Source organism: Thunnus maccoyii, chromosome 7, assembly GCF_910596095.1.
Source record: "Thunnus maccoyii chromosome 7, fThuMac1.1, whole genome shotgun sequence".
In the NCBI taxonomy this organism is placed as follows: Eukaryota; Metazoa; Chordata; class Actinopteri; order Scombriformes; family Scombridae; genus Thunnus; species Thunnus maccoyii.
The window spans coordinates 5125503-5149545 of NC_056539.1; the positions used below are offsets into that span (position 1 = coordinate 5125503).

The 24043-nt window shown below is 40.0% G+C and overlaps 1 protein-coding gene across 3 annotated transcripts in view; it reads right to left on the bottom strand.

Annotated features, from left to right (window-relative positions):
* LOC121900498 (pre-B-cell leukemia transcription factor 1) overlaps positions 1-17387 on the bottom strand; it is a 65516-nt gene extending 48129 nt beyond the window's left edge. Inside the window, exons 1-2 of one of the 3 annotated variants that reach the window (XM_042416899.1) lie at positions 16709-17387; positions 15760-15833 (exon numbers count right to left, since the gene is read on the bottom strand). In XM_042416899.1, the coding sequence (XP_042272833.1) occupies positions 15760-15833; positions 16709-16896 (262 nt within the window). In that variant the 5' untranslated portion in view covers positions 16897-17387. The remainder of the gene's footprint in view (positions 1-15759; positions 15834-16708) is intronic. The other 2 variants (XM_042416898.1, XM_042416900.1) reach the window with 2 other exon arrangements.
* Positions 17388-24043: the final 6656 nt, after the last annotated feature.

The following is a 24043-nucleotide window of genomic DNA, read 5'->3' on the forward strand; positions in this document are numbered from 1 at the left end:
TTTTATTTCCAAATAAAGTTTAAAAAAAGTAGAAATTCTAGGTAAATTGTTGGCTTGTTTGCAACCTGTCTTACTGTCTGACTGCTGTCCCCACTGGACATTAGCGATGTTGGCATGTTTCCAGATCTCAGCTGTTACTTTGGTTAGTACAATGTCAAAACTGAAATAAATGATGATCAAAACTCAAAAAACCCAAGCTGTAATAAATTGCAATTATTATTTAAAAAAATGCCCCCAAGTCACAAGATCTAAATGACCTGACTCTGCATTGCTATATTCAGTCATCATCTGTGTTCCTCCCCCTATGTGCTTCATTCAGACTGAAAGGATGAATTTAATTAAAGGGTAACACACTGTCTACAGAATGGCCCACAGAAATGCACATGTGTGACAACAGAAGTCATTGTTCCAGTCCCTCAGTGAGAACTGACGCTGCCTCACAGGACTTGGGAAGCCTGTAGATGACTGACAGCTCCATCTTTATAGGGGCCATCCAGCAAAATGGCAGAAAGAGAGGGGCCATCCCCACCCACTGAGCTGAATGAGCTTGGAGACCAGATTTTTTTTTTATCTCACACTGGTGAGATAAAAAAAATGAATTAATTAATAAGAGAAGCGTGATGCCTCTCGCAGTTTCCCCTTTATGTCTGGGAACACTAATACTAGGCAGCTTCTAATTGGACTTATTGTTTATAACAGGCAGTTCAGGTTATACCTACCCTGCAGACATTTTAACAACTAACCATATGCTGTTTAATGCAATGTGTTTGGTCTTATCCTGCCCATAAAGGAATAATTACTACCTTTATAAGGCAATAAACACCTTGTTACAAACCAGATCTTGTGTAGCCAGGGTAGAAAATACTTAGAGCCCATGTTCAGGCGGTAGGTACAACAGTGGAATATTCTATCGCTGCCATTAGCGAGGGAAAGATATTTGAGGTGAAACAGACTAGCCTACGTGTGGAAAGAGGGTTGATGGATATCATCTAAAACATGAAAAAAAGCTGGTAGAGTAATAGCCTTCCTGAACTCACACAAATAAATGTTCCACCGCCTGTGCTGACATAGTTAAAAATGAAGAGAAATGTAGCAATGTAAAATTCTCTACAAGCTGTTAATATTTCATGAGTAGCCGTTCTGACACTGTCAGTATTTAATTTGTATGGCATGCAAGGAGAGGGGAAGGGAAGAACTGGCGAAGGGAAGAAAAAGGAGGGAAGAGAGGGTGGATAGAAGTGGAAAAAATAGTGGAAGATATAAGATAAAGGTGGATAAGTGTCTCCAAAAAGACTTCAGCATGTGATGAGCTAGCTGACAGTGAATTTTTTGGAAGTCAGCACGGTACAAAGAACATTTGAAATGGCCATTTAACAGCACTGTACTCCACTCCCAGCCGATGCCACCATTTGCATACTTCATATCAGATGAAGATGGATGGTGAAAATCAATGTCACTGAGATGAGCATTTTATCAAGGTTACGCTATCCTCCAAACTCCTAAAACCTCTTTATCTCATCTCTGTTGTCAGAATATTAACTTATCAACACAATCTTTTTACAGCAGAGGCAGAGGCAATGTGAATTCATCAGCTGGAATAGCAATGACAGGCTGGCCAGCTGGCTTCCAGAGCTGCAAACAATGATTATTTTCAGTAGTGATTCATCTCCTGATTATTTTGTGATTAATCAACCAAGTGTTAAGGCTGTAAAATTTCAAAATGCCAATCACAATTTGTCCAGCCAATAGTTCAAAATCTAAAGATATTCAATTTAAAATTATATAAAACAGAGGAAAGTAGAATACTAACATATAAGGAGCTGGAACCAGCAAGTGGCATTTTTACTAAACGATAGAGCAATTATGAGAATTGATGTTGATCAATTTTCTGTCCATCAATAAACTGCTTTGTCACTTAAGCATTTCAGCAGCACTGTTATTCAAACAGGGTTTGATCCCATAAGATGTCCTGTCACTACAACCTAAATAAAGGGTAAAATCAGTGCTGTTAGCTGGCTTCTCATTTTTACATTTCATCAACATTTATTTTGTGAGTTATCCTAACTTTAGAATTAAAATCTTGGCTGTTACTTAGTAAACATGCATTGCATGGGTTTGTTAGAGAGAAACCTTTGATACTTAAAAGGTTAGCAGGGATTGTTTGTTGTTCAAAAGACAAAGTGACAAGGCCAAAAAAGGATTTTAACGTTAGCTTGTCGTGCATCATTTTCCAGCTCTGTATTGTATGTTGTAGCTAGATAACAGTTAAGTACTGACCAACAGCTAACACTAGTGGAAGGTAAATAATAGTCAGAGTTCCCCCGGACATTCAAAGCTAAACAGAAGCTATGTCTGTGAAATTATAACATTGGCTAATGTTAGCTAAGCAGCTAACATTCATATTTCTCATTTGTTTAGTGTAATCGAAAACTAAATTAGTTTTATGTGTAAGGTAATATGGCTAGCATCCAGTATCATATTTTAATATGATTTTTTCAGCACTCAATGGGTGTACAGTTTTAACAATATTGTTTGTTGCTCCACTTGGATTGGATAATGAACCCATAGAAAAGTAGGAAAACACTTAAACACTGTTAAAATCACAACCTATTGAGCTCTGCTGTCCATGTTTAGTAAAACATCATTATATGTGCTCACCTCTCTCACTGCCAAGATACAGACCCCTTTCCTTTGTCTGCATGATTAGCTACTGGTCCCTCATTATGGAGGTGAAGACTGAACTTCCATTTCAAGCCTTTGTGACTACCACCTTTACTTCAGTCCACTACTCATATAAATGTCATGGCAGCTATAGAGCACACAGGCCACAGTAAGATCTAACAGGAATCACACACTCAGGGCCAAACCCAACAGGGCTGATACGTCCAGTGGTTACAGTTTGGAGGTCGGTAAGGAATCTCCGCATATGACTTTCCACATGCTCACCCCTTCCAGCCTCCTGACATCAGCCTGAAAGTGACTTTAACCAAGTGCACATCCTCCGTTTACTCTCTCCTGGTGTACTGTTGCACCACAGAAAGAAAATGACAGACCATTTATAAAACAGGAAGAGGAGCTAACTACAGTAAGCATAAGCTATTTCTGGAGGAGGATGTCTGCAAATAACAAAGAGCTGTCAAAATGTAACAGGTCCACAGTGGAATGAAATCACTTTAAAAATAAATAAAAATGACACTTTAGGCTATGTAGAGAAACTCCAAGTTTTACATCCCCAATCCCACCTGCTGTGACCCCTGCTGATGGTACAGACGATCACACTCCATGTTTTAAGTTCCCCACCATGTCGCTGGTGTCGGCGCTGGGAAGGATTCCAAAACCACAATACACTTCTGCTATGGAACATTTGTTTCCTTTCAGGGGGGCGCAGGGCCCCAACATGCTCCTTCTACATTTTTCTGTCCTGCCACATTGCATGACAGTTTATTTTGGGAAGCGCAGGTTGGCACCTGAGACACAGAGCTGACAAAGCACTCAGTGTCACTTCAATGAGGCCAGTTGGTGCCATGACAATGCCTCTGGCCAAGCAATCCTACAAGATGGACAACACTGCGCTGAATATCTTGGCAAAGTAGGAAAAGAGGCATCAGCTGTTTGCACAATTTCATCTTCAGAGGGGAACAAAGCAAAACTCAAAATCTTAGACAGTTGCAGGAGGGATTTCACCTCAGATTATTGGACAGTAATAAAATCTGAACTGCGGTGATGGATTGTTTGCCAGTTCAGGGTGTTTCCCTGGCTTCTGCCCAGTGCATGCTGGGACTAATTCCAGCTCATCCAGCTCCCTAAATAAGAGCAAGTGAGTGACTAAGTCAATGGCTGAAAGAATGAAAATCTGAATGTAAAAAAAAAATAATAAAAAAAAAATTGTAGAAATCATGATACCTATTTTTTAATAAAATAAAGAAGGGATAGATATCAGATAAAAGGGATGCAACTTTCCCCCCCCAAAAAAATTGAACAAATGAAAACAAAAAGTAATTAATTAATTAAGTAGTGTAGTTCATTCACGTGTAGTGTGTCAGTGTAGTGACATTTTACATTTATTTTACGTCAGCAAACAGCCTTACATTTTACAAATAATTTTTAAAAATATTCAAGAAGCTCCTGAGTCAAATCTCATTTTGTCAACCAACTTTCTGCTATTTTTTTTTTAGCAAGCTAGCGACATTGTACACAGAACAACGCATGATACAGTCTCAAAACAAAAAATTACCTGACTGCATAACTGTAATGGAATTAGAGAAGGGTGATGGAAACAGAAACTTCTGTTTGCTGCTTCAGTACTCTCTGCTCCAATGCTAACTGTTAGCAAAGTTGGCTAAAACTACTTAGAGATATCATTAGCTACTACTAAAATATGTATTTTTATAATATTTTTCATAAATTACGTTATATGACGAACTTCTGTTGTAAAAAATGACATACAGCAGTCATAATAATGATAAGAATGAAAACATTATATATTCTGTTTACATAATCACAGTGGATATGACTCAGTAATGCATTCCTTCTTTTTTTCTCTACAAGAATGACGTAAACTACGTTCACATCTACAGCAAAGATATAGACACTGTTTAGTTTCAGGCTTGTTTCTTAATAATTGTCTCTCTGAACGTGTTTTTATCGGAGCTGGTGGAATGATAAAGAGATGAGTAGCAGCAGTGGAATTGCGGCCTGCATTAGCTCGGCCAATTATGAGCCTTCATGGAATGCTTAATGTTTCTCTGTGAGGAGGGTGGCTGATTAGCTGAGAGAAGAGTCAGTGGATCTTTAGATGCCATTACTGCCAGTCATTGAAAAAAAAAAGTTACAATATACAGTGTTGATTTAAATTGAAATTGAACATTGCATGCTTTTAGGATAAAACCTATAGTTGTTAAGAAAATGTGATAACTTTTTCTACAGCAGGACTTTAGAGTTCACTTTCCCAGTAGTGGTTGATCTAACACTCAGAACCAAACAGCAAATGCATATCCTCTTTCTGATAATGCAGTGGCGACTGAGTGAAGATAAAATTACTGACTGGAGCGACTGCTTCAAAAACATACACGGACAAAAGCCTGTGTTCACACACTCATACATACCCACACACATACACACTTGTACTGTAAAGTGACAGAGCAACTGCTTTGCTGTGTTAAATATCAGATGCAAATGAAAAGAGAAAATCTATCATGACTCTAATGTGGCCTGATAGGAGGGGGCGCACTCTCTTCTGAGGAGCCGAGCGGTGTGAGGAGGGTGATGTATGGAGGAGCTGGATGAGAGGTGAAAAGCGTAGCGAGACGGACGAAGGGAGGGGTGGATTGCTGGGAGGGAAGAGAGGAGGAGGGGGGGGGGCACGCAGTCCTGCCAGACTCCTGAGAGCCCAGGGCAAAAGTGGAATAAATGTTGATTAGTGTTGATTTTGTCCAACGAGCACCCGGCAACTGACAGTGGGACTAAGCTGCAGCGAAAGGGAACCATTAATCTTGGTCTGGTTTAAGTAGTGTATATTAATTTGTGTCATTTCCACTACGTGGAGAGAGGCCTCTCTCTCCCTCTCTCTTTTCTTTCTCCCTCCCTCCAGTGTTTGAAAGCTGTGGAAGCCAAGCCTCTTTCATAGCGAACATACAGTGGAAGCCTGGAGGTGGCGTCTGCAAGTAGCAGCAGGGGAGAGTGGAGGAAATGAGATTCCAAACACTACATTATGGAAAATGAACTCCTGGGGGGTTGGTATGACAACCACATTCAAATGTGCCATTGCATGTTCAATTTAACGTGCATAACAAATTTGCAGACTTGATTAAATTCGTAACATATTAAGGAGGCCGGTATAAAAAAAAGGCAGACCAAACCTGCAGGGACTGAGATTGCAAAGAGAGCCTTGAACGAGGTAAATGGCGGAACAGTGATATTTAAGCAATCGTTTCTCAGCATTGAGCACAGGAGTCGACATTCAGGTAAAAGATTGAGGCCCGCGCTCTTTTACAAGTCTACTTGGATCTTGCCTTCATTCTGTAATCTCCACACTGGCAGGGCTGCTCGGAGCTAAATGTAATTTTTCTGCAAACAGCATTTCAGTGGCCTTCAGCAAAGAAGGAAAAAAACATTAATCAGTTCAGAAACTTCGGAAAATATATCAGTTAAAAACATAAAAATGATATACTGCTCATAGTCATTGCTTTTCACAAGGATGAGAGGAGACTATCATGGTAGAGAAACTTCTGGAAAAAAAAATAGATCACTTTCCTGGTACATGTGATGTCAGTGTTAATTAACAAACGCAGCACAGTAAGATTCCTATAATTAAGCTCCTTAATATGATTAACATGTATCAATTAGGTGACTGACAATTTGCATAATGTATAATGTAACCACATTGTTCTATACTGTAATGGTATTAACTCACCATTTACAATGCTGTCACTCACTCATGATTCTGTGATTAGGATTCTGCATCAAATACAGTAAAAAAATAAAAACTCAGTACAAGCCTTATGCTGGTTAATCAAAACACATTTTTCCCCACTTGTCTACATCCTCTGAGCAGAATTAGACTTTAGCTCTTCCTCTTTCTCGGTGGATGATTAAGCAGAGAGATTGGGGAAACAGCTGTGGTGGCGAGCTTGGCATTTCTCTCCCCCTCAATGCTGCTGTATCAGCAATGAAGAGGAAGGATAAGAGGGAGACAAAAGCAGCACGTATTAAAGAGTCGTCTCTCTGTCCGCCGAGAGAGGCACAGCCCCGTGACACAACGCTCGCTATCAGAGCAGACATCTACTGTACATCGAAGGTAACATTCACTGTCACTGCCTGCTGGTTTACACTTACACTGACTATGAACAAGCCCTACAAATTAGTTATTATGGATATTCCTTAAGATGCCTTTTTAATAGTGATTAGCACCAATTAGCTATCCTGAAAATGTGGAAAAAATTTCTTTTTGTTCTGTATTATGCAGGTATTTTTCCAATCTTTATTGAAGAGTTTGGTCTTTCAATTTGAGGGCATGAGCTATTGATTTCACATTCAGATTTTGTAATGCTTTCCCTCAAACTCCAATAGTCCCTGCTCGCGCTTAGATTTGTTCTGCTTCTGCTCAAACTGTATGCTTGCACTCACATATATTGTTGCTTGCACAGATTTCCTGCTCCAGCTTCAGCCCTTCTCTTCGCATTCAGGCTGCTTCTGTGCGCTTGTGTCCTTGATTCCAAAAGTCGTACAAGAAAGCAAGGGAAGTACATTTAATAAAGCCCTGGAGGGTGGGAGTGGATGAATGCGATTAAAGAGTAACCACCCATACAGGACGCTCTAAGAAGTAAGGGACGTAGGGGATCATTTTATCGGTCAACACTACACCTGACATTCTATTGGTTGAGAAATTTTGTCAGTTATTGCACAAAAAATCAGAAAGCAGAGGAGAAATCTGAGAGCAGACGTTTCACGAGCACACAGAAGCAGCCTGAGTGTGAGGAAAAGGGCTGAAGCTGGAGCAGGAAATCTGTGCGAGCAACAATATCCTTGTGTGCAAGCATACAGTTTGAGCAGAAGCAAAGCAAATCTAAGCGCAAGCAGGGACTATTTCAGTGCGAGGGCAGGGTTTGAGGGTTAAAAAAAATTACAAAATCTTAATGTGAAATCAATAAATCATGCTCTCAAATTGAAAGACCACGCTTGAATACAGATAGGAAAGAAGTCCCATACTTGTATCACCAGATAAGTGCTGCAACTAATAATTAGAGCTGAAACAATTAGTTGATGAATGGATTAGTCAATCAACGGAAAATTAATCATTCTGATAATTAATAAATTGTTTCAGTCATTTTCCAACCATAATTACCAAACATTTCCTCGTTCCAGCTTCTAAATTGTGAGGTTTTGATGCTTTCCTTCTCTTATGCAATAGTAAATTTGATGTCTTTGGGTTTTAGACTTATGGTTGGCAAGCCGTATGAAAACGTCAAGAGTGAAAAATTGTTATCTTTCACTACTTTCCTAACCCTAACCCAAAAAATTATTCAGTAAATTGAGAAAAGAATCGTCAGATTCATTGATATTCAACTATTTTTCAATATATTTAACAAGATGGTACTGAATATAGCCACTTTGTTTTGCGCACCTCACTGACCTCACAAATCTTTGCTTATTTTACTTTCTTTGCATTATTTTCACCTCTAAAGTAGCTAGCTACTTTCTCCACTGGGACCCCCTGCTCACTCGAAAAGCTGAGGACCCAAAGACCACAGCAGTGTTACCATGAACGTGTCAGAGGCATGGCTGAAGGCAAGAAGAGCCGGGATGCCAGTGAGGCTGAGGTGTCGTGCCAGCCGACTCCCACTTCCCAGCATTCTGCTAGCCAACGAACAATCCCTGGATAACAAGCTGTGCACTTGAGAACAAGGATCCCCTTCCAGCAGGAAACAAGGGATTGTAACATCATCTGCCGTACAGAGACTTGGTTGTCGGAAGAGATACCAGACTACGGCATCGTACCCTCGCAGTTCTCTGTGTTTCGTGTGGACCGGTCGAGAGAACTCTCTGGGAAAGGCAAGGGAGGGGGTGTATGTTTCGTCGTCAACAATGCTTGGTGTGACCCTTGGAACATTCATTCCCTCAACATTCATTCCCTCAAGCCGTTCTGCTCCCCAGACCTAGAATATCTCACGCTCCTGTTTTGGCCATTCTGGCTGCTTAGGGAGTTCCCAGCTATTGTTGGGACAGCTGTGTACATCTCGCCACAAGCCAACATGGACCAGGAACTCAAGAAAATGTATGGGAAAAGCAGCAACATGGAAAACATGCACCTAGAGGCCACTTTCATTGTGGTTGGGGACTTCAACCAAGAGTCTCTGAGGAAAGTATTACCAAAATAATTTCACCACATTGATGTAAACACACGGGGAGATAGTTTACTAAATCACTGCTACTCTCCATTCTGCAATGTCTTCAAACCTCTCCTCCGTTTGGCAAATCGGATCATTCCTCCATCCTGCTCATGCCAGCCTGTAGGCAGAAACTGAAGCAAACAGCACCCATTGTGAAGATGATCTACCGCTGGTCTGACCAATTAGATGCTGTATTACAGGACTGTTTTGATCACGTGGACTGGGAGATGTTCCGTGATTCATTAGATGACTATATCAAGTACGCAGAATTAGTCAAAGGAAGTGGAATAAAGGATATTGTCCCCACAAAAACAGTCCAGGTGTATCCTAACCAGAAACCATGGATAAAAAGTACTGTACGAGCTGCCCTCACTGCATGTGACACTGCCTTCGCCTCCGAAGAGATAGCGGAGGGAAAAAAGCCAGTTACAACCTCAACAGTGATCAAGTGGTCATGACTAACGTAGCATGAGACAGGGACTACACACAATATTGGACTTTAAAGGGTGACCCAGCTGTGCAGCTAACGTCGCTGCCTCTCTCCTGGACAAAGCTGAATAGTTTTTACGCCCGTTTGGAGGTTGTTAACACCAACCTCCCGGAGAAAACCCCCCCACCGCCAACACGACCAACGCTCTGGTCATGGCATGCACAAGTTGTTCAAGCGCATCAGCGTTCACAAAGTGGCCTGGCCAGATGGCATCCCAGTTTGGGGGATGAGAGCGTGCACAGCGTAACTAGCTGGTGTGTTCAAGGACATATTCAACCTCTCCCTTTCCATGCGTGTGGTCCCTTCCAGCTTCAAGTTATCCACCATTGTTCTGGTACCGAAAAAAGCAAGGTAACATGTTTAAATGACTGGCATCCTGTTGCCCTCACTCCCATAGGGAGCAAATGCTTTGAGAAGCATGTTAAAGACTTAATCTGTAGCACACCCTGGACCCTCACCGATTTGCTTACCGACAAAACAGATCCACAGATGATACTAAGCCACAACACTCCACACCGTCCTCACCCACCTGGAGAAGAGGAATTCTTATGTGAGGATGCTGTTCGTACAGTTCAGCATTCAACACCATGGTCCCCTCCCGACTCGACACCAAGCTTAGGGTCCTAGAACTCAACCCCAGCCTGTGCAGCTGGATCCTGGACTTCCTGTCGGGTCAACACCAGGTGGTGAGGATGGGCTCCAGCACCTTTGCACCTCAACACAGGAGCCCCCCAGGGCTGTGTCCTGAGCCCCCTCCTCTATTTTCTGTACACCTATGACTGTGTGGCCATGCACAGTTCCAACTTAGTAATTAAGTTTGCCAATGACATGACAGCAACAATACGGCCTACTGGACAGAGGTCAACAACCTGACACAATGGTACCAGGAGAACAACCTCTCGCTCAACGTCGATGAGACCAAGGAGCTGATTGTGGACGACAGGAGGAGAGGAGAGAGGCTGGACTCCCTCGCCATCAACGGGTCTAGAGAGCCAGCAGCTTTAAGCTCCTCGGCATTCACATCACCAAGGACCTCACCTGGGACGAGCACACTGGCCATGTGGTGAAAAAGGCACAGCAATGCCTCTTTCAAGTTTGGCATGGGGCCCAACATCCTACGGGTCTTGGGCTCCATGCCAAACCCCAACCAAGAGCATCCTGACTAGATGCATCACTGCCTGGTATAGGAACTGCACTGCCCTCAACCACAAAGCACTGCAGAGGGTCGTGCAGACAGCCCAGAGCACCAGTGGATGTGAGCTTCCCTCCATCCAGGACATTCACAATGGACGGTGTGTCAGTAAAGCCCACAGGATTATCAAAGACCCCAGCTACCACAACCACGGACTGTTTCAGCTGCTGCCGTTTGGCAAGTGGTACCACAGCCTCAAGGCCCGGACCAGCAGGCTTTTTTCCACCAAGCAGTTTTTTCCACCAAGCAACCAGGTTTATGAATAATGGACACTAACGGCCTGTTGCCTGTCTGTCTGTGACACACACACACACACACACACGCACACACACACACACACACACACACACACACACACGCACACACACAGACGTAGCTGTGCATACAGAAACATACAAAAACATGCAAACAACTACATATATATATATATATATATGCACATTTATTAAGGCAGGACCAACACACACAACTGACACACACTATACATTATTTATATTATTTATATTTATATTTTATTGTATTTTTTAGTACTACTTTTCTAGTACTATTTTAGTACACACACACACACACACACACACACACACACACACACACACACACACACACACACAGCATTTTACACACATTATACATTATTTATATTATTTATATCTTTATTTTATTGTATTTTTTAGTACTACTTTTCTAGTACTATTTTTTGCACACAAACACAGCATTTTACACACACTATACATTATTCATATTATTTATATTTTTATCGTATTGTATTTTTTACTACTGCAATGGAAAGGAGACGAAACCCAAGAATTTTAATCTTGTACTGTACTTGTATAATGGGATGTAACAATTAAGGAATCTTGAATCTTGATACTGATAATGGATGGCTGCACCCTACTTGATTGTTTTCAATCTTGATTAATCTGTCAATGATTTTTTCCATTAACACATTAATTGCCTAGTCTTAATCTATATATGTGGGGCTGAAACTAACAATTATTGTCTTTATTGATTAGTCTGCCTATCGTTTTCTCTATTAATTGTTTGCTCTATAAAATATCAGCAAATAGTGAAAAGTACCCATCACGGTTTCCAAAAGCCCTGGGTGATGTCTTCAAATGTCTTGTTTTGTCTGAGCTGGAAGAAGTGAATGTTTGGCATTTTTGCTAAAAAAAAAAAAAAAAATCAAATTAATAGCAGATTAATTTTCTGTTGACTGACTAATTGACTAATTGTTTCAGCTCTATATAAATGTGAATGGCAATCAAAAGTTCCCAGAGCCCAAGGGGTCATCTTCAAATGTCTTGTTTTGTCTGTCCAACAGACCAAAGCCCCAACTACTAGACTGTATTAAAGTTAAAGTTGAAATCAAACCAGTCTGCTTCAAAGTGTTTATTCAGTGACGTGCAGGACTGAGCTCAGTTCAGCCTCTGTAATACAAAAAGGCAGATGCCAAACATCTGAATGGACTGACAAGTCAATTTAGTGTAGGCTTCTATGCACCTTCCATAATCAGACCTCTGGCTCATTTCATCCTGTCAAACACTACTCGGCTGCCCTCTGTAAAACACCCTATTTTCACCCTTCAAAAAATAACATTACATCACTCGGCTAGTCATTTTTATAAATGGAGGATCCCCTAGGCTTGAAACCTTACACTATACAAACACAGGCCACAAGAAAGCTGGCCTTTTGTTGAGGTTGAGAGGAAAAAAATTAAACAGCAAGTCAGAGTAGTACATTTACTGAGCAGCTCAGTCAAGGATTGGTTTTGTTTGACACTGCTAGAGATTTATGATGTTGGTGAAGTGTTTACAGAGGTCAAGGCAGCTCATTTTCCAAATCAGTTTGTCAAGCATTTGCTTATCTAAAGAGGCCTTTTCATCAATCATAAAAAACTGATGGTGAAAACTCAAAGAAAACAGTCCACCTTAAAAATATCAGTTCTTATAGATAAACGGATAAGTAGAGAGTGAGAATATTTAGATGAAGCTGTGTCATATTATTTGATATCATGGCCTAATAGCAGCAGAGTCAAATTGTTTGGATATACTTTTGGAAAGTCTCTGTGAGAACCTCTCCTAATAGATTACACCAGCGTTGCTAGGCTGTACGGTAACACAGACAAACCAAAACTACAGCTGTTTTTACCTTTGCTCCACATTTTGGACACATAAAGTAATATAATTAATATGATTCAATATATTTTTATGCTTCATCTCTTCTTGGGAATGCACTATGCCACACACACACTCACACACACACACAGAGTTGTGCGCAGCGTCTGAAAAACAGAATTCCTTTGATGTAAAAAAGACAACCAAAATATGCCTGGAATGAAACTGTGTGAAAACTAAGCCAATCTGTCAAAAAAAAAAAGAAAAAAAGAAAAAAAAAATCGAGGCATTGGTTTAAATTAAGTGTTCCTTCCTTCTCCTTTCCTCCCGGGTGTCGCTGTACCATTGTGCTTGTTTATACTGCACAATATTTCTGTTGGCCATCCCTCACTTCATCCCAGTAAAAATACACAGAGTAGGTCAGAAGTTCAGGCCCTAGATCAACACTGGCATTGTGTCCTGCAGGTGCTGTCAGCTGCTCCAGGGACAGCCAGGGATGGAAAATATACACATGCAAGCAGCAGCTCTGTGGATACACACTGTCTACACTGAGATGGTACTTGGGACAAAGTTACAGTGGCACAACTACAGCTTCGAGGAGTTACTAAAGCTGTTATAGCACAAAAAGAAAATGAGGCATTTTGTGAAACAGAAAAATAAATAACAGCTAAAGTTGTATGTAAAAATAATAATTGGGTGTAAGTCACTCAAACTAATTCTCCCAAGTCATGATTTTATTCATTTTCAGCTTTCCATCAAGGCCAATAGGTCGTGTATACAGAAATAAAACCTTCTTTCATTAATACACTGCCAACTGTAATACATTAGAAAAGTAAAATAACATTTACTCAGCTTTACCCAGGCTATCACAACTAAAGTATAATTTCATTACGAAAACTTAAACCAATACTGAAGTTGAAATACAATACAATACGATTAAAAATGAAAGAAGTGTCAAACATTTAATAACCCTCGTCAGCTAGTTGAAGTATGTTTTAACTCAATTTGTAAAGGAGACAAAGCCACCAGAGGGAGCAACAAGCGGCAACTTCTAAAAATTTTCAGTCATTTAATATTGATGTTCAGTACAGAACTGGCATCTTTATTTGAGACGTAATCAAAAAAATACTAGTTCATAATATCACCAGTTAAATCGAGGTGTGTACCAACTAGCCAGTGGCAGTAAACTTCACAACATCTTGAGCTCTGAGGAGGAGGAAAATATTTTTAAAAAAATATTGAAAACAATTGATAATCAAGTCCATGTGCAACTCCAGTCATACAGTATGTTCTCTATTTGATGAGCGAACCTCAAGAAGCAGGAAGTGAAAACAGGACACTGCATTATGTGTTTTCTTTCGTGCAGGTAAAAGAAACACTTTTCTGACAGGTTTGCTATGTCGACATGGATCTTTTTAACACTCCATCTTTTATTTACTCTAAACCTGACAGTACTGCCGAGGTGTTGAGATTGGTAAAGATGAAACAGTGTTTGAGGCACAATTACTGTGTAGTGATCGTGATGATTTTTATGCCATGACAGCAAGTGCACAAAAGCAAAGAGAGGACTTATAGTATTAAGAGTATAAAAATATGTTTAGTTAAACATCCAAATAAACTGAATTAGAGAAGCACTATAAATTGCAGTAAATGTCAAAGGTTTCTCACTTAACCTTACAACAAAGCTAACTGGATAAAAATTGAAGTCTACAACAAGACAAGCACCATATCTCTTGTGTAAAGCTCCATAAGCTGCACCTTGTATTAGGTTGCCAGCTGAAAGAGAGAAGAATGGGTGTGCAGGCAGGAAGAGGTCCAAGTTACTTTGTACTCTCAGCAGAGCCGAACTTTGGATGAACTCCGAGAAGCGCCAGGGAGTAAAACACTATGCATAACTGTGTCACTCCCCCTCCAAAAACCTACCAAGACAACAAAAAAGAAGAGCGAGCCAGCAGGCTTCAAAAGGCCCCCTGCTCTCTCCTGAGGCAGTGGCCAATTCAAGATAAACTGCCGGGCTTGGGGGTAGGCAGCGAGGTGAACTTCAATGAAAACCTCAATGAAAACATCGATGAAAGCACCAGGCGAGGGTCGGGATCGCACACACAAGAAACAATATAAACAGCGCCAGTCATCACCGCCACAAAGGTCAAGTATGAGCAAGAGCAACTTTGGAGACAATGAAAACAATATCTTCTTCATCCTCCATCCATTCCATTTGATTTCATGCACTAATAAGTGTGAAACATACAGAAAGCACCGCCTCTCGCGGTAAACTGCCATGCTTTGGCAACTCAATATCTCAGCTGTGTAAGTTTTGAAGAGTCCTATAGCACATCTGTGTGAAGACAGGAAAATAAAAGATGAGATGCACGCTATCAGTCTGAAGTGCACTGAATTCTATCTGTGCCAATTTCAAAAATGTCACCAGGAAAATGATTTGGAAACATGACTTACGCCTCCTATGTTACGTTATTTCTCTCCTAGCAATTATTCTGCTGACACGCTCTCTCACAACTGCTTTAATAGACACACAATACAGAATAGAAAGAGACGTGCTCACCAGACTTGACAGTTAACTCACAAGGGGAGACATGAACATGCTTTTGACAATTTTGCTCAATACTCTCTATTATTCCACAATAGCATAAAAAAACCCCTCTTTCATATTTTGACACAATAATTGATAAGGACTGCTTGAGGTAATTGTCCACTGTTCCTAAAAATAGTTAAAACGCGCAGACTTTATGGCTACAGGAGGAAACACATGTCTTACATGTCAGTGAAATTTATATGGTGAATTGTGTTGTGACTGATCAGGTTGTCCAATGTGAATTTTAGCCTGAATAGCAATTTACCCTCTGATGATAAAATAGCCCACACAGAGCTGCTGCTGTGCCTCTCTGGAATTTTTTTTTATGTTCTTTTAGTGAAAAATACTGTGTGTACGATTGTATCTATCCTACCTGCTTAAAGAGACTTACGGTATGTCTTGCAAGCATGAAGACAACAGCGGTACAGTGTTTGTTGTTGTGGTTTAGGTCGTCTTATTAGAGCACAGAATAAATAGGAACTTACCCGTTTTTTCTTTGATTTCACACAAGACATTGAAAAGAGCTGGCTTCATTCTGTGACAGTTCAGAGCGTGTTTCCTGAAACAGAAAAGTGGCTTCATGAGCAAACCACTAAAAATGTTTTCAAGCTCTGAAATTACTGGACAACAAGGTTACCTTACATTGTTTGAATTTGTATTTGTTTGATTACATGTTGCAGTGCAATTACAGGCACAAATATTACAGCTACTTAATAAACACCTGTATATATACACGTGCTGCAGCTTCTTTGTTGTAACCTATATCCATTATACCTGTATGCATAGTTACTGATGAAGACCTTTATTTATTATTTATGTACTCTCCTGTTATCATATTATATAATAGATATAAAATGCTTTTTTGACCAACTACATTAAAAAACTTAACATTTAAATGTTTAATTTTTTGACATTTTAATGTGGATAACACAATATGGATGAAATCTTGAATTATGTATCATAAGTAAGAAAGTTCGACTGCGTTTGTTCATACAGTGTGGACTGTTACTCAGTAATTACATTTCATATGTAGAGAATAAAATCGCAAATATATTTGCGTTGACCAATAAATGGAGCGTGACTGTATTAAGGTGTTAAGATGAAAGTGAGCGACACGTTGGCATGTAACTGTAATAAACGCCATATTCAAACACTTTTATCTTCTCTTTAAGGAGCTCGGATGTTGAGTTATTTGAATGTGAAGTAAACTATGATTTGCAGGCATGCCAACGTTGTTCTCCACAGTTTTGTACAAGGCTGCACAAGGCGCGTAACATTTATAGTTTCATCTACATTGCACTGCATTGTAAATTTAATTTTTAAATATATTTTTTAAATTTTTCTTTTTGCTTTCTTTTTTAATTGGTCCTAGTTTGCCGCCTCCTCCTCCTCCTGACAGCGGAAGATGAGGCTGAATCGGCGCACAGCTTTTACCTGGCTTGGGCTTCGTCCAGACTTTGATCTGTGATGGTCATAATTTGCTGTAAAATGTCTCCAATGTCCTGTTTTCTTCCGTCGCCGTCCGTTCCTCCGGTGCCTTCCTGCATATGCTGCGGCAGGCCGGGGTGCCCTGCCATGCCTACCCCCGTGTGAGAGTGCATCAACCTCGGCTGCTCGTCCATCTCTTCTTCCCTCTATCTAATTCTCTGTGGCGCTCTCGCTGCTGAAATCCTGCAAAAATACATAAAAGAAAAAAAAGGAGGGGAAAAAATCCCGGCGGTGCTTTAATATTTGCGCCGCGCACCCGGTTCTTCCTCGCAGGGGCTTTTTTTTTTTTTTTTTTACTGGCGCTGCTGGCCAAACAGAGAGGGGGAATCGGAGGTGGGAAAGCGGAGAAACGGACCTCCTGCTCTCTGGCTCTCTCTCTCTCAGCTGGTCGGAGCTGAATGTGAAATCTGATCTGAACTGCTGCTGCCTTCACTGGAGTAGGGTGTGCGTAAAAAAAAAAGAGATAGGCTGCTGGTTTCTACTACTAACATGAACTAGGACACGATTTCATGTAATGTGGCGCAGTGATCCAAAAACCCCTCTTCCTGCCAAATTACAAAAAAGTGGCTGTGAGATATAAGAAGTGTGGATTTATTTCACTCACTCCATCCTCCTGCTTTTGTCATGTACAGTACAGGCTGGGCAGGCAGCGGCGTAGCAAGGAGCATGAGAGTCAGACTCCGCCTACGCGACATGATTGGGAATATAAGACCATTTAGCCCCACCTTGAGGTGCCTCTCATGAAACGTCGATCATTGGACTGTAAAGGTGGGATGCAGAGGAGAAGCTGGGAGATGTGGCTGCTGCCTTACAAGCAGGGAAACGGTACAGAGTGACAACACGGTGATGGATAGAGCCTGAACTCCAAATAAATAATAGTGGCTGACACAAGAGGTCTGCTTTAGTCTCCCCTTCTGACCTCAGCAAGAGCCCCCACTGGCTCCACAGGAGACCATTTCATTTCCATGCTGTGCCAAGATATAAGGTACACTAATCAAAACTATTGGCCAGCCCTTTCATTTGTTAAAATTAGTGCTTAGATAATGTGCTTAAAGATTTGTGGCAATAAAAATCCATCCAGTGATAGATATCTAGCTAAAAACACCTTTGTGATGTCATAAATATTTCATGTTGATATTACATGATATGATAAACAGAATCCGACAGTAAAACATGCTTGTTTTGTTGCAGCAGGCAGTGGAGCATCGACTTTGTTCATTCATTTTCAGGTATGTTGCAGGGCTCCGCTTGGCTGACTTTGGCAGGGTCCTCCTAATGTAAGGCGGTGACCCATGTTGCGCAGCCAAGCAGCAAGGCCCGAGTGTGTCTGGCCAGGCTGAAAAGTGCCCTTCAGGCCCAGCGCTGCCTCACTGCCGCTGCTCTCCTCCGCCACTGAGAGCCATTCAGAGGGAAGAGAGGAGGAGGAAGAGGAGGAGGGGCAAAAAAAAAAAGCTTCAGTGTGCAACTAAAGTATGAACAGTGCTGTGCAAATCACCGGCCTGGATGTATACGTGTGTGACACACAAAATAAGGAACGTAGTGTTTGTAAATACCTCAGAGTGCCGCAGTGTTGTGTTGTGAGCAGCTTAAAATCAAACAAGAGTAAAATGAGATGTTGATGACTGCTAGCTGACACTGGCTCTTTGTAACCAATGCATTGTTCACAAAAATACAGTTGTTATAGTGAAATGGCTTGTTAACACATAATTGAATATATATTATTGCTATATATTGAATAGCTTTAAAGCCTGTGAAAGCCTGGTTTCAAATTTTAAGTATCACTTTATAACATTAATGGTGCCCTGTGGAGTTTTCCTGTAAACAAAGTTTACAAGTGTTACTCACCAAAACACATTGTGTCCTTAAGCTCTAACAAAAACAAAAAAACATGTTGAATGCATTTCCTCTCTCATAAAACCTTTACAAAGCTGATCTTTTTGGATCATCTTGAAGCCTGCATTGTTTACGTCTATGTTTACTTGTTACCAATCTTCTTCTTCCCTTCCTTGGTTGATTGCTATGTTTCTTGGCCAGAGTATATCAGTAGAATAATGTGAAATCATTGGCTGGAATGTGTATCGTGTCACCGATGTGCTAGTGTGAATGCATGTGTGTCCAATCAAAAACTCCACACGGTACCTTTAAGTATTTATGACTAAATAAACAGAAATCAAAGTTTGGCAAAAAAACATTGTCAGATATTATTTATTAAGAGAACACTCAAAAATTCGGGCTATTGTCTCAACTCTCGTCTCGTGGGTTTGTTTTAAATGTTGCTTAATCATGATTGTTGCACAGAAGTATGTGACATCACCTCATTTCAAAACAGTGAGAAGAGCACAAACAAAAACACAAACACATCTGAAATAACCAACACTGTTCCAACTTTGGCAGAGAGTTGTATAGGACCCACTCACAGTGACAGTCTGACTGAGAATATAGGTTTTCAGGGCCTTTACATGTTCAAAGACTAATTTGAGATTGAAAGGCTACCAGATTGTTCATTCTTCAATTCTGAAACTTAAAACTCCTGATAAGTGACAGGCTCCATATGCAAACACTCCCGAATACAATAAAAACACTATTGTACCATCTTATTAAGTCTCATTCATAATAAAAACATTTCTTGATTGATATTAAACTGCAGATTTTTCTTCCTTACAATTTAAACTATACAACTGGGATGCACCCATTGGAATTCCTCTGTACAACTATTAGCATATATGAGTTTGAGGTGTAGCAGCAGTGACATCTCAGACTGTCTTCTGAGCCTCAGGTGGAGCTGCAGCGCAATCCTGGGGCTAGGTACTCTCCCTGTAGGAGCTCCTGTGAAGCACCGGCTATGTAAATTGGGAGCAGAATATGTATGATGGATAATGGTAAGTGTGGTAAGTTTCCCTGCCATCTGCTCAGTAGTAGAATAATGAGAATACCTGAGGGGGTCTCTGTTACACCAACATCCATATGACTCCCCAACATCTGCTAAGTTACGTTAGCAGGGCATTTAGAAATCTAAATATATGCTGATACTTTCAGTCTACATGGCAAGGCAAACAAATCACAGAGCTGGCAGTGATCTTCATCCATTCATTGCCAGGCTGATATATGATCAGCTACTCACTAGTGATAAAACAGGAAATGCTAATAGACGTCCTGTAAAATGGTTAATTTGCAGCAGAGACGTAAGCGATATATTATGGAGCGTGGGGCTGAATACATGAATTTTCCATGCAAGTACCATCCACACTAGTGTGATTCTGTGATACCGTCACAGTTATTAAAAGTAACAAAGGCAGCCTCTAACAGTGGTGGCAAATATAACGCCCAGGTGAAGTACAGACCAGCAGCTTTGGCCCTCACACCTCTGCACTGTAGATCTTCCAGGGCACTGGTATGGAAGACAAAACCCGACTGTCTGGAAATAAAATTGACACTTAAAAAAATCGTCTCAAATAATTTGACAATTAAATGAATTAATAACATCTACAAAGAAAATTTGAAATAAATTAACTTTATATCATAATCTATTACCTATAACTACATTGACTCAAGTACTGTACTTTATTACTATTTTGCGCTACTTGTATTAGTATTAATGCCACTTTATTGATTTTATTTATGCCACTTTATACTTCAACTTTTAAAATAAAAAGCTACTTAAACATTTATGCATCAGTAATAATATTCCTACAATATAAAATATATAATATAGTATAACACTTACTGGGGCATTTTTCTACAATGAGTACTTTTACTTTTGATACTTTTAATACTTGATACTTTTTATTTTCAGAGTAACATTTTCAGTGCAGAACTTTTACTTGTAATGGAATATTTTTACACAGTAGCATTTGCTAGTTTTACTTAAGTAAAGGTTTTGAATACTCCTTCCACCAGTGGTTTTACCTTCAATATGCAAATTATATGGATGTCAGTCAGACTTTTGTATGAGTTGTCTCAAATTTATAATTTACCATTTTGTGTCACACTGGCTTAAAGAGAGGATGTTAATGAGGCAACAGCTAAAAGTTTCATTTTAGCCATTAAGGCATTAATGTTAATTAGGGACAGCTGATAAAATCTGCCACCAGTAAATTTATCAGCAACTATTTCAATAACTGATTAGTAGTTTTGGTCATTTTTCAAGTAAAAATGAGATTTTTTTGCTGGAAAAAAATTGATAGTTCCAGCTTTCAATTGTGACGATTTGAAGTTTTTGTCTTTGTCCTACATGATAGTAAACTGAATGTTTTTGGGTTTTGGACTGTTTGTTGGTGAAACAAACTATTTGAAGATGCCAACTTAGCCCCAGGAAACTACAATGGGCACTTTTCACTATTTTCTGACATATCATAGACAAAATAATGAATAGATTCATTAAGAAAATAATCAGTCGGTTAATAGTAATAATCGATAATGAAAATAATAGCTAGTTGGAGTCCTTAACACGTACATACACCTCACACCTACGGGGAATTTACAGATGTCATTTATCTAGCCTGTATGGCTTTGGCTCAGTATTTCTCAATTTATTTGTGTTTTTTAGTTAGATACTCAATACACAATAAGTCATATTTGGTTTACATGGATAAGCTTTTTTTCACATCACATTTTGACATATCACAGTAGGAAAAGCACAGGCGTAAATAATAAAATGAATGATGGCTGACTTCCGTTTTGATACTCTGGTTTCAGGGTCCTGGTTTTGTGCATGCTGGCTCACTGTATCATCAAGTGGAGCAATTGTTAATGTTAGTAAAGCACTTGGGTTTTTCTTGTCATGATGATGCACAACCTTAAACATAGAAAACACATATTCACTAGATTTACTGACTTAAATATTGTATTTGATAAAGAGGAGACTGAAAGAGCCATCACAAGGTTGAGAAATTTGTTGATCCTATCTAAGCCTTATAGCGCACACTGCAATATTCTATGTATGTAAAAGTTCTATGTATCATTAGCAGCATGAGTTAAATCCCAACAAAACAGGGTTCTCCCAGCTTTGGAATCATCTTTTTAAAAACTAACTCAGATATTCAACAGGCCTAAGAAGCCTCCACAGAGTGTCAGCCAGATATCTGCACAGGAAGTACAGAGGGCGACTGGAGGACGACAGGACATGCAGCCAGAGGTGGGCTGGTTTCCATGGCACCTGAGAGAGAGACCTTTCTACTCCAGGCCCCGGGTCACACCATGTGATGAGGTTGTGCAGATAAATCCTCCCTTTCATCGTGCACAGCTTTTGGCCAGTGTGGAGGCAGCACTAATGGAACGTATTCATACACATAACCCTCTCTTTGATTCTAATATGTTTGGACTGAGAAACTAATGCACGAGAGCTCCATGTCCGCTCTGTTTCCAAACATACAACACAGCATGAAGTATATGAACAGCAGTGAGTGAGGAAAAGAGTTATTTATTTTCATAGAAGCTTATTATTATTAGAAATAAGGAGGTGACTCTGATTTAAGCTTCAGTATTAGATACATGAAAAATTCTTTGTAATACCACCAGTGAGTCATCATGGCTGCAAGTGAGATGACATGTTGCGACCTGGCAATAAGTGACACTAGCTGCTCCACTGGAGTCTTCCTTTTTGTGTCAGAATATATACTACAGTGTGGCAAGACAACTTGAATATGCAAACATTAGCCGTCTATCTTATTTCTATCTTGTTTATTCTCTATCTTGTTTATAAATGTGTTGTTATTTTGATCTTGTGATTTTGTTTGATTGTAACCATCAATCAAATAATCTCATAATTTTAATTTCTCTGTAAAGCACTTTGGTCAGCGTCTGTTGTTTTTAAATGTGCTCTATGAATAAATTGACTTGACTTGACTTGACTCTCATAACAATCCCTAAAACATGTATTATTAAAGATACATTCCTGAGGACACAAGGAAGACACAATCAATGGATCTGCCTGTATGGTCTTTAATTGATCGGTTTAACCCATGAATTATTAAAATCCTTTAAAGATGCAGATATATGATTGACAACAGAAAGCTTGAAGTAACAAATACATCTACAGGTTTTTAAAGCAACTGCAAGGAGTTTTTAACCAGTTATGAAACAGTCTCAATTTAATATAGACCTACATAATCAACAGTAGTTTGTATGAAGTCACTTAAGTGAGTAAACCTATTTATGACCAAGTTATGTTTTTCTTTCACTCGCTTTCAAAATAAATGTGCACACTAGCCAGATCAAGATCTTTATGACACAAGGCTGTGGTGCTCATGGGAAATGCAATGTTCTTTCCAGGAAACACTACCGCTTTTGTCCACAGCGGCCGCTAAAATCAACACAAAATGAAATGTAGTTGCTTTAAAGGGGGCCTATTAATCTTTTCCTTTCTGTAATATATGTTATGTTACAATGTCAGATGTTCATATTAAACGTGGCCAAATTGTCAAATAATGAGTTAAACATATGGAGAAGTAATCCCGGTGAGCAAAAAGCACCAGCGTCAGACTGCTCTGAACACTCGGTTTTTTTTCTATTTTCAGCCCGAGCTGATGTCAACTTGTGACAGATTTCTTTATATAGTCATCTGCCCCACACACAGTGTGCCAGTTCACTGTACCACTCCGCTAACATGCTGGGGTAGTCACACTGAGCCATGACTCGAGTCAAGCTTGCACATTGTGTTTTTCTGTTACACAGCAGGGCAAAGTTAAATAAATAGTTTACCTGTTGGAGGTGTGCTGGTTGTCTGCAGCTCTTCATCAAACATCATCCTCACTGTGGCTGTTTCTGCTTGTACTATTCCTCCCTGCATTATTTCTAACTGTTCCGCTGAACAAAGAGCTCCAAATATGTCCAAATCTTGTTGTGTTGATTGGTTTTTAGTGCTGCTAACGAAGCTCTGCTAATTTGGCGAGGAGCGTGTTTCATTTCCTGTAAATTCTTCACAATAAGAGTCTCCTGTTATTTAGTAATTTAAAGGCTTTTAATATGAAGCCATAAAGAAGGAAATGTTGGGTTATTATCGGCAGTAACAAAACACGACTCTGATACCGCTGCTTCTCAGCAGGCTTCCTGAAGCTGGCCAATTCAGAGTGGGGTCACCGGGAGGGGGGGCTTAAAGAGACAGGAGCTAAAACTGCCTGTTAAGAAACACAGGCTGAACTGAGGGGCGACATAAATGGCCAGTACAAGATAAATACGTTTTGAGTGTTTTGAAAGAGGTTTTTGTGAATCATGCAAAGCTTCTCTAGTGGAGTCCCAGAATGAAAATATAGAGCTGGAAATGAGCATATTAGGCAAAGTCAT